Source organism: Jatropha curcas, chromosome 1 (assembly GCF_041381405.1).
Source record: "Jatropha curcas cultivar XTBG-Jc1 chromosome 1, XTBG_Jcur_1.0, whole genome shotgun sequence".
Lineage (NCBI taxonomy): Eukaryota > Viridiplantae > Streptophyta > Magnoliopsida > Malpighiales > Euphorbiaceae > Jatropha > Jatropha curcas.
Window position 1 is genome coordinate 7014089 of NC_143151.1, and position 11625 is coordinate 7025713.

At 30.7% G+C, this 11625-nt stretch overlaps 1 protein-coding gene and 1 long non-coding RNA gene across 2 annotated transcripts; both read left to right on the forward strand.

Moving 5' to 3' along the window:
* The first annotated feature begins 1313 nt into the window (after positions 1-1313).
* On the forward strand, positions 1314-2340 carry LOC149498904 (uncharacterized). The gene is made up of 3 exons (XR_016318736.1): positions 1314-1465; positions 1810-1958; positions 2046-2340. It is a non-coding gene; the product is annotated as an uncharacterized LOC149498904 (long non-coding RNA).
* A 6240-nt stretch (positions 2341-8580) lies between these two features.
* On the forward strand, positions 8581-9348 carry LOC105637074 (ribosome-inactivating protein luffaculin 1-like). Its single transcript, NM_001308805.1, has one exon. The coding sequence runs from the start codon at positions 8581-8583 to the stop codon at positions 9346-9348; it is 768 nt and encodes a 255-aa protein (NP_001295734.1).
* The last annotated feature ends 2277 nt before the right edge of the window (positions 9349-11625 follow it).

Consider the following 11625-nt stretch of genomic DNA (forward strand, 5'->3'; position numbering starts at 1 on the left):
TAAATTATTTTATCCTCATATTTTTAAATATTAAATATTTAATCATCCAGATTTGATTCCGTCTCGTCAAATGGTCTAATTTCTAATTTTTGTGATTTTTGCCGTTAAATGCCCGGTCCGGTGAAAGATTAAAATACCTTTACCACTATCCTTCTTCTCCTTCTCCATCTCTCCAGATTTCCATTACTGTAACTACACAAATTCAAAGGAAAAGAAAAAAAAATACATTTAAAAATCATTATGAAAAATTCAATATCAAAAGTATCAAACAGAAAGACTCCATTTTGGTAAATTAAATCCAACCAACCATTGCAATCCATAATTTTCAAGTACTGTAACCACAATCCACCACTACAATCCAAAACCGAAAAAAGAAACGACCTCTGTACAACCGATCAAATACACCTTCGTACAACCCCATCAAAATTTTTCAGACACTTGTTGCAAATACAATTTTTTTATCATAGAAAAGAGAATAGGCATAAAAAACATTATCAAAAATAAACTCAATATATAGTACAGGCTCTACTAACAAATAATTTCTGAACTTAGTTATTAGTAAATTGTTAGATATACTAAATAAGGCAAGGGTTAGCAAATGATTCAATGAAGATTTATTCTTACCATTTCCTGTTTTAAGGTTGTTATAGATCTGGTAAGAAGAGTTCCCGGATGGACCAAACGTTGTCAGATCTGTTAATTTCTTCAACAGAAATGGACTAGGAAAGAAGAAGATCTGAAGGCCAAAATTTGCTACCCTTCTATTCTCTCTCTAGATTTTCTCAGTTGGTGCTAGAAATGTGTAAGGATGAAGGAGAGACAACAAAGGAAAAATAAAAAATAAAAAAAGACTTGATGAGAAACAGCAAAGGAAGGAAAAAAAAGACTTGATCCAAAGAGAAGTGCAGATTTCGATTTGAGAAGAGAGTATGTGTAAGATGGTGAGAAAGATAAAAAGTCAGTGAAAAGGGATAATTTTAATTTTAGTGGCTGAAATTGTCAATTTTTTCTATTTTGGTGTCTTTTCTATTTTGGTGTCTGAAAACAGGAAATTGTTACAATTGAGTGTCGGAATTTGCAATTTTTTCTATTTTGGTATCTCCTGCTGACATGGATTCTACTGGAAAATCAAATGGCACTTAATGGGACCTATAAACGCCTACACGTCTGCCTTTGTGGACTGACTAATTTGACAATAGGAAGCTAGCGTGGCAAAAAGGACAAAATGTCTCATTTGCCCTTGCTTATTATCGCCCCAAACCTAATTACAAAAACCCCCTTTTGACTAACCTAAATCCCGATTTCATCTCTCAATACCTCCCTTTCTTGCTTTCTCCCTCGCTCGTCCTCTCTCCTTCTCAAACATGGATTTTCGATTTGTAAGTGTGGAATCGCATGCCCAGTTCGAACATCATGGACGGAGTTGAATCCTAAAATGAGATTTGTTGCTTGCAAGATTCGATTGGTGAGTATTATTTCTTCTTTCCCCTTTTATTTGATTTTAGGTTTTCTACTTCTTTTCATTATTTCTTGAAATTAATTTTTGATATTTGAAGGTTGAGCGAAACAATGGTTGCGATTTCTTTGAATGAAATAATCGAACTTCCTCCTTAATTAAATAAATGTTTTTGTTTTTAGAAAGAAGTCTAAGTCAGCTCCTAAAACACCCACTGGCTTTGGCATTTACACTAAATTAGGACAAGATCAGTCACAATTGATGTATGGAATCCTTTTTTACAATTTTCTTTTATCTGTTTTTGGTAATTGATGTATGGAATGCTTAAGAGTTTTGTTTTGTATTTTTTGTAGCTGGTAACGGTGGTGAAAGATCAGTTCTGCCTCCTAAAAGGAAGGGTAAAAGAAGAGAAGAAAATGAGCCTAAACCCTCATTCATGACAGAAAAGGAATCAGGTTTTCACAAGAAAGGAAATCATTACATTGCAAGAGGATATTTACAGGTATATATTTTAAAACTCATACTCAATATTCAACCTATTAGTTCTTGTGTTATGTGAGTTTAAGGATAAGTTGTGCATATTTATCAGGTATAGACTGCAAGAAATGAGAAGCAAAAACTGCAAAGTAGTGCTGCTAAGAGGAAATCCGAGGAAGTAAGTGTTAATGGAAAAACCTCCAAGATGTGCAGGCTCACTGAGAACAGCACTACCACTAAAGAGGAGCCCAATGATGTAATGCAGAGCCAAGAATTAGTGAACAAAAGAAATTAGATTGTAATAGGATGTTTTGTTTCTTTTTGTATTGGCTTGAACAATGTTAATGGCCAAAAGTCTATATTTTTATAATTTTATAATTCAAGGTTTTAGACCTTATATTTGATGTTAACAGAATTGCATTTGATGTTAACAGTAATTCAATTTGAGAATGTTGTTTATTCAATTGAAGTTTAGTTTTGACTGTTAGTTTGAATTGTTTGAATGCTTTCAAAGGTTTTGGGTGCTTTAACATTTTTGACATTTCTTAGTGCTTTAACTATTACTTTCAAAACATGAAATGTAGGAAAAACCACAGTTGTTGTGTATTAGCGAATATTTCAGGTCCATTTTTATTTACATAGTGTATATTCTGTAGAATTGTGCTGCATTTTTTAGGTCCATATTTTCCCCACACAATGCACTAGTAATAGTGATTCACACGTATAAACAAACAGATCAGAGAAATATTTATGCAACATAAAGTTGATTTCATTTGGCAAAACATTCTTCATTACAAACGGATCAAGTTACATTCAATCTCAAACTAGGATGTTAAATTGTAGCTTCATCCTAACTAAACTAAAATTCATCCTAACACTAACTAGTCTGAGTTTGAAACAGAAAGAAAAACAAACAACCCAGCATATTAGTTTAATCACCATTTCAACACAATTAGAATGATGGACAAAACTACCCAAACTGTTTTCAGCTTCTCTGCAACTCAACTTCTAATCCATTCTTATTCTTCAACAATCCAGGAATAATCCTATTTGCTCGGTTGCACACAGTTGTTTATTTCATTCAAAGAAATCGCAACCATTGTTTCAATCAACCTTCAAATGCCAAAAATTAATTTTAAGAAATAACGAAAAGACCGCAGAAAATCCTAAAATCAAATCAAAGGGGAAAGCAAAAATAACACTCACTAATCCAATCTGGCAAACAACAAATCTCCTTTCAGGATTCAACTCCATCCATGATGTTCGAGCTGGGCATGCAATTCCACACTTGCAAAATCGAAAATCCATCTTTGAGAAGGAGAGAGGAAGAGCGAGGGAGAAAGCAAGAAAGGGAGTTATTGAGAGATGAAATCGGGATTTAGGTTAGTCAAAAACAGGGTTTTTGTAATTAGGTTTGGGGCGATAATAAGCAGGGACAAATGGGACATTTTGTCATTTTTGCCACGCTAGCGTCCTACTGTCAAATTAGTCAGTCCACAAAGGCAGACATGTACGCTTTTATAGGTCCCATTAAGTGCCATTTGATTTTTCGGTAGTCCATGTCAGCAGGAGATACCAAAAATGAAAACATTGCAAGTTCCGACACTCAATTGTCACAATTTCCCATTTTCAGACACCAAAATAGAAAAAATTGACAATTTCAGCCACTAAAATTAAAATTATCCCCTCTGAAAAAGATGATGATGGTGAGAGGTAGAGCTATTACGGGTAGATTTGTCACTAAAAGATATTTCTCTCTCCTCTCTCTTAGCTTTTAGCCTCATTTAATGGAAAATATCTCTAATTTTGGATGGAATGACAATTTATTAAGACGAGACCAAACTTTGGGGACTAATACCTAATAGTCAAACGTATGAGGACGAGTTGATTAATTTTGTAAAATCTCAGGGATAAAAAAAAAAAAATACTTTCCCTAACTAGTATTATCAAACATGGGTTAGGGGTCATTTGTTTAGGCTGAATGTTGAATGCTGAATCTGAATTAACAACTTATTGAACTGAATGATTAATAAGTGATATTAACAGTTTGTTCGATAAAATTAATTGTTTTAGTAGTGTTTAACTATTAGTTATTTGAGTAACTTTTCATAAAACGCTATAAAAATAGCTTTTATAGTTTTGACTAGTCAAAATGCTAAAAACTATTTAAAAAACTATTGTTGAATGTAGCCTAAGAACTTATTGCTCAATGATCAAGTTTATTTGGTAAACGAGATATTTGAATAATTTGAATGAGTGTATTTTTTTATATATATTTGACCTTCTATGTTTTTACATATTATGTACTTTTTACATAATAATAAAATTGACATTATATTATATAAGATAAACTGAAATATACAAATTTAACTTATTATTCAACTATTAGCATAATATGGTTGTAAATGATGTATATTATTCATAGATAATATAAATTTAATATAATTATGAATGTCACAAATTAATTATATAAAAAGTAAAAATATTTCATAATTAACATCTTAAAAGTTTACTATAAAATATAAAATTAAAGGACATTATCTATAATTCTCTATATAATAAAATATAAAGTTAAATTATATCCGCTTCTTCTTGAAGTATATGGCCCAATATAATAAAATATAAAGTTGAATTATATCTAATATAAAGTCCCTTTTATATATATAGCAGGATATAATTTGTGATTTTAAATATTAGGTAAGGAAATTTTGTATTCTGGTTAAAAAAAGCTATGCAATTTACTGAATAAGTTAGGAAAACTTAGCTTTTTGAATAAGCTAATCTTTTGCCTTCATATTAAGATAAACTGCTTATCTGAAAAGACAAAACAAACGAACTTATTTTCTTTTTATTTGAATCAATAAGATAGGTGTATAATAAGCCATAATAGCTCAAACAAACATCCTCTTAGGCATAGAAAAGGATGGACTAGGATGTACTTTCAGAACTTAGTTAAAGAAAAGTCGATCAAAACGCATTGATTTTGTTTTTTATTCTTCTGTCATAATAGATCATTGGAAAGTAGAAGTTGCAAATTCTAGTTAAGAATGGCAATACCAGTGTCAAAAATTTTTAAAGTAAGGAATGATAATGGGTTGGATGTGGAGTGGGGTTTTTAATATTCATATTCATTATTTGAGATTAAATATATATCCACCTAGGCACATGCCTTAACTACGATTATATGGGTTACATATCGGTTCAGGTTCAAATTAAGGAAATTAAAGAAAATAGAAAAAATATAGGCTTATTTTAGAAAAAAGATAAATAAATGGAGTGAGTCGAATTTTATTTTACCTGTCCAATTGGGATCGGTCCCATGGATCGGACAAGAAAATTACCAACTCTATTTGCACACTTCATATTTAATTATTTTCTTTTGGATAATTGTGCCCTCTAGTTATCATATTTTTACAGTCTTCATATTTAATTATTTTCTTTTTGGATAAGTATGCCCTCTAGTTATCATATTTTTAATTCTCTCCACATGGCACAGTTAGTATGGCATGTCCACAGATTTTGATCCATGCATCCAAATTGTCAAATAGAAAAATATTAGAATAACAATTAACTATAAGCAATAAGAATTAAATTGAATTCGACTGAATTTAATTTACTATTATGATACAGTTCTAATTTTTAGTAACAATCAAACTAAAAATTATATTAAAGGGCCTAATAAAAGAGGGCTTTATGTATATCATAGACCTATTGCATAAAAGTATCCCAACGTTTACAAATGTTGTGGCACCCCAATCTTTCAAAAAGTCCAATCATGCACATGATGTTCCTTTTTTTGCATTAAAATGCCATTTCCCATGCTGAAGTGGGGAGAGAGTGAGCTCAAAAGCATAAAAGCGAGTGACCGCTTCTTAACTTCGCTAACATGGCACTCCAATGGCTGCAATTCCCAAGATTAATCCTAAATCTCTCTCTCTCTCTCTCACCATAATCTCAAGAAATTGTGAGTTTGTTTTAGTACTCCTTGTGCGTAAGGGGACAATTGGCTAGGGTTTTGGAGGTGCTCTTGATATAGCAACAAATTTCCAAATAGATTATGAGATTTCAAGGTGCAATTGTGAGGAGAGGACTCTATTGAAACACTCTTATACAGAGGCGAACCCAAGAAGGAGGTTCTTTCGTTATAGGAAGTATGGGGTGAATTACCTTTGTTGCTCATTTTAAGTGTTGTTTTCTTATTTGCTTATGTGTGTTGCAATCATGATTGTGTAAATTTTGTATAAAATGCAGAAGTGTGGGGCTTGCAATTATTTTGCTTAAGTAGATGGACCATTGCCCGAACACATTTGACACATTGTAATGAAGTGGTTATTGAGAAATTGTATAAGTGGGATGACTTGGGGTATGGTTGCTGGTGAAGTGGTTTGCTGTAGGAATTTGTTGTTGCAAGTAATTGCAAGATTTATGATGGAAGTAGGTGTAGTAACTGCATTTCGGGATATGTAGTTCTTTTTGTTGTTCAAAAAAAGGTAACATTTGCCCGAGTTTCTTTTAGCATTAATTTTAATGTGCAATGTGCGTCTTTTTGAGTTTACAAAAACAGTGTCGCAATTTTTCAAACGTGCACTCAATCTTGCTTCAATAGACGAGTCAAAATCTCAAGATAATCAAGAACTCATTAAAATGCTAAAAATAACTTATCTATGTTAGGGCTAGGTACCACTTGTTTCTGCTCTGATACTATTTGTTAGGCCCTCTCAATAAATTAAAAGAATAATTACGGCAGTAGAGTAATCAAAATGACACACAGAAATGAACGTGGTTCATCCTTAACTATTTAAGGCTACGTCCACGGGATCAACTCCGAATAATTTTTTCACTACTCAAAGTGTTTCACAAAAAACACCTCAAAAATTATAATCCTAACTATTTTCTCTCTTTCCCAATTCTAGAAAACCCTTCTTAAAACTAAAGAACTCTCTAAATTTGAGTTCTCTTCTTCTTGTTGTGTGTCTTGATGAAGCAAACTTCTCCTCTATTTATAGGAGAAGTTATGGTCCCAATTGAGCTAGCACAATACTTGCACGTTTCCAATTGAGTTGGCACACCACTTGCATGGTCCCAATTGAGTTGGCACATCATTTCCATTCATGTGGATACACCACTTCTTCATAATTGTTGTGGATTCCATTTAAGTGGTCACAACACAACAGTTTATACTATAGTAAAAGGCATTTCATTTTCTGAAACTGATCCAGCAAACATAGAATTTATAAAAATATAAACATTTTTTGAAAGGTTGTACAGAGAGAGAGTGTGTGTATTTGTAGTGAGAAGAGAAACTACGACTTTAAATCAAGTTTTCTTACATTAAAGAGAGAAATAATTTCTGCGAGGAGGGGAAACTTAATTAGATATATATAAGTTTGAAACTTCAACAGAATTAATATATCTTTTATTTATTTGTAACTTAAAATAATTTAGTTTCGGTTTGAAAATCCATTTAAACTGCCTAAACTAGACCGTGTATATGCCTAGAGACGACTAAAGAGAAAGTTTACTATAATATTAAATCGAGCCTTAATTATATTTAGAAAATTCAATTAACAAAATGTTTTCCTAGTCCAAAAGGAAAATGATTTCCCTTATTCAAGGACGAAAACATTTTCTAGAAATCTAGATATTCTTATAGTCTTATAATTTCAACTAATTTCCAAATACTGTATGTGAATTGTTCATGGTGGTAAGGACTTAAAACGTGAAGTGTTGCATGAACGTGCATGGTTGAAGATAGTTGGACTTGAAACATAAAACAGTGAATTGTAGCTTTTGTATGTGAATTATTGAAAACAATTGGGAATTAAAATGTGAATTGTGATTTTTTACGTAAATTCTTAACCTAATACCATTTTTTTTTTTTAGTTTTAGTTTTGCTAAGGTGTATTATGTATTAACATAAAATAAGTCTACTTTCTCAATTTAAATAGAAAAAAAAATTAACTCATTTAGTTTATATAATAACTTGAAAACATAAAATTGTTTGGTTTATATAATCATTTATAGTAAATAGATTATTTATTTTTCATTTTGATACACATTTAAATATTATAATTTTATAATTTCACATTTTAATATGTAATAATTTATTACATTGTTTAAGAAATATTTAGATTTCATAAAAAAAAAAAAAAAAGCAAAATACCTTTACTACGATTCCCTCTTATTCTTTTTCTCAAATCAAACGAGTACTATATACATTATAATCTGATCCAAAGGCATCGAGTTTCTTTTTTCCAGTAATTCCTCCGCCGCCATGAATAAAACGACGGAAAGAACAAAAAAACAACAAATAAGAGAGAGAAAAAAAAAATGAGACCAGTTCCCTCTCCTATAAAAGCATATGATTTACTATGAAGAAACCATCTCATCCTCACTTCTTCACTTGCTTGTAAGTCAATACAAAAAGCTTTTCTCAAAAAATTTTTTTAAACATCTCTACTGCATTTTTCGCTATTTCTGTTCATTAAATTATTGTACTCTTGAAAACCTTTTTAGTTCTAGCAACTTGAATTTAATAATATTTGTTCTAATTTAATTGCTCAAGCTCTTTTAACTGTTGGATTTTCATTTCAGTTAGCAATCTTTTGTTGATATAAACATGTGCATTGATTTTTGGCAGGGGAAATATGGAAGGAAATATGAAGGTTTGGGTTGTGGTGGCGACATTGTTGTGCTGGACTATTATATTTGGATTGGATAGGGTTATTCACCCATCAGCAATCCATAACTGCACAGTCATAGTCGATGAAATTCCCTTTGTGAGCTTTACTATTACTGGTGACCCCGGTGACGATGCCGCTGGCTACAAGCAGTTTATGATAGATCTTCGAGAGAAATTGGCTTCCGGTACTACTAGCAATGGAGTACCAGTGTTACGCTCCACAGCTTCAAACGAAGCCAAATATCTTCTAGTCAATATTACAAATTCAGGGAATAAGGAAATCACGTTAGGATTGAATGTTATTAGTGCATATATTTTAGCCTATAAGGTGGGAGTTAATTCCTATTTCTTTAAAGACAGATCTGAACTGAAGGATGCGAAAAAATACCTTTTCACTGGCACAACGCAAACCATACTCAGTAAATTTTCAGGTAACTATCACTCTTTGAAAGATGAAGGAGGAGATCGAGAAACAACCGATTTAGGAATCCAGCAATTAGACTCTCATATTTATACACTTCATAAATCGACATTGCCAAAAGAAATTGCTAAACCTCTTGTTTGTATTATTCAACTGGTTTCAGAAGCTACCCGATACAAATATGTTGAGAATAAGATAATAGATGAGATTATTGTAGGTTTTAGGCCGAAGCTTGACTCAATCACTCGTGAGAACAACTGGGGTGACCTTTCTAAAGGAATTGAAAACGCTGATGAGAAGGGAAATTTTTAAAAAAAAAAGTTAGATTGCAGAAGGAAGATGGTGAGGAGGATATTATATCCAACGTTAATCAAATAATAGGTGATATGGGAATTTTGCTGTATCAAAAGAAGAAAAGCTACAATCCCAGCTTTGTACAAACAACATTTGGAAACCTTATCACAACTGAATCAAATTGCTGTTTGATTAATATTACATATATCTGTATAATGTCAAAATAAAGGACATGTCATATTATTACTCTTGTTGTCTAAATGTTCTCCTAATTTCGTCAATTTCCAGATTTGATCCGTGATTAGTACTTCATGTGAGGATCAATTTGGATATATGTGAGTTTAAAATAAAGTTGAAGTTATATTATTGTTGCATCTTTGTTTATGAGAACATTAATTTCTAAGCATTTAATTATATAATTAGAACTGAAATTCTTTAGTCTTAATTTTAAAAAATTTGATCCTTTTTTTTTTTTCTGAAGGAAAAATTTTAATATATTCAAGTGACAAAATATGTTTGAGTTTAACATATGATTTCTATAAAGTTGGGAGTTAACCAATGGAAAAGAACTTATGCAAGGATCTCAAACTAAGTGAAGTTGAATTAACTATGAATCACGGAATCTTGGAAATGGTGGACAAGTTTTAATAAAATGGAAGCTCTCTGTCTCTCATTTTTTCTCATATTTCATTCAACTTGGTTATAGGATATAAAAATGGATTTGCTGATTTTTTGGCTAAGAATGTATTAATGCTTCAGTGGACTTTCTAACTTGGTTGTAGTCATTTTTATTGCTTTTTTACTTGATTATAGGTGAAGTTATTTGCAATTTTTTGCATCTTCTCTTAGCTCAAGAGAATGAGAGATTTTTTCTAATCAGGTTGTATTGTTTTTACCAAGTTTTTATTTAATATTTTCTAACTAGTTATGTGTATACTGGAAGAGTCTATTGGCTTGAGGTAGATTTTTGAAGCTTTTTGTGATTCTTTAATTCTAATAAAAATTTTTGTTGCTGAGTTAAAAAAAAAAAAAAAAAAAAACTATGAATCACGAAAAGGTCAGCCACGAATAGGTGAAGTCGAATTCATTAAATTCTTTTACCTTAAATTAGCTACCTCCTTAAATAAAGAGTAATAGCTTGTTCATGTAACACAGTATAGACATTAGGAATAACATAGTATAGAGTTTTACAATTAATTATTCCTATATTTATATATAGGAAACACAGTTATTAAATATGAAAAAACAAAAATTATCAATTGTACAAAGCCATTCATCCATTTTCACAACGCTTGAAATAAATATACATGTTTGCTCTTCAAATCTGCTCCAGCTCTCCACTCACGCTTGTCACCTGCTCAGATTTAAAGTAGGCTAGAAATCTCAATAATCAAACATCCAATGTTATGCAATACGATGATTTTTTTAAAAAATAGGATATTCACACACTTAAAACATACTATACTAGATAAATAATATATTGATATTGTAAATAAATAAACAAAACTTTATAATAAATTATAAATATAAAAATAACTTAATTTCTTATCTCAATGATAAAAAAAAATTTAAAAACACTTTATTTTTATTGATAATAAACAAAAAAATCTTGGTTGATTAGCTTAGGGTATAGAGTAGTCTCATATATTAGGAGTTGAATTATACGGAAACGGGACACGAGATACGGAACGTACGGGATACGATAATTTTTAAAAAAGGTAAGATATTCATTCGCTTAAAACATATTATACTAAATACGTAATACATTAATATTTCAAACAAATAAACAATCATTTATAATAAATATAAAATAAAAAAATACTAAATTTCTTATTTCAAGGTCACAAAAGCAAGTTAAAAAAAAAAACTTCATTTTTATTGGTAATAAAAAAATCTTAGTTGATTAGTTTAGTGCATGAAGTAGTCTCATATACTAGAAGCTAGGTTGCACAAACATATGACATAAGATATAAGAACATATGAGATACGATAATTTTGAAAAAAGGTAAGACATCCACATGCTTAGGACATAGTACACTAAATAAGTAATACATTAATATTTCAAATAAATAAACAATCATTTATAATAAATTATAAACACAAAATAAAAAAAATTAATTTCTTATTTCAATGATACAAAACAAATTTAAAAAACATTTCATTTTTTATTGGTGATAAAAAAAAAAAACCTTGGTTGATCAGCTTGGTGTATAGAGTAGTCTCATATACCAAGAGCTATGTTGCTTGGAAACGGGATACGATAATTTTTAAAAAAGGTAGGACATCCACACGTTT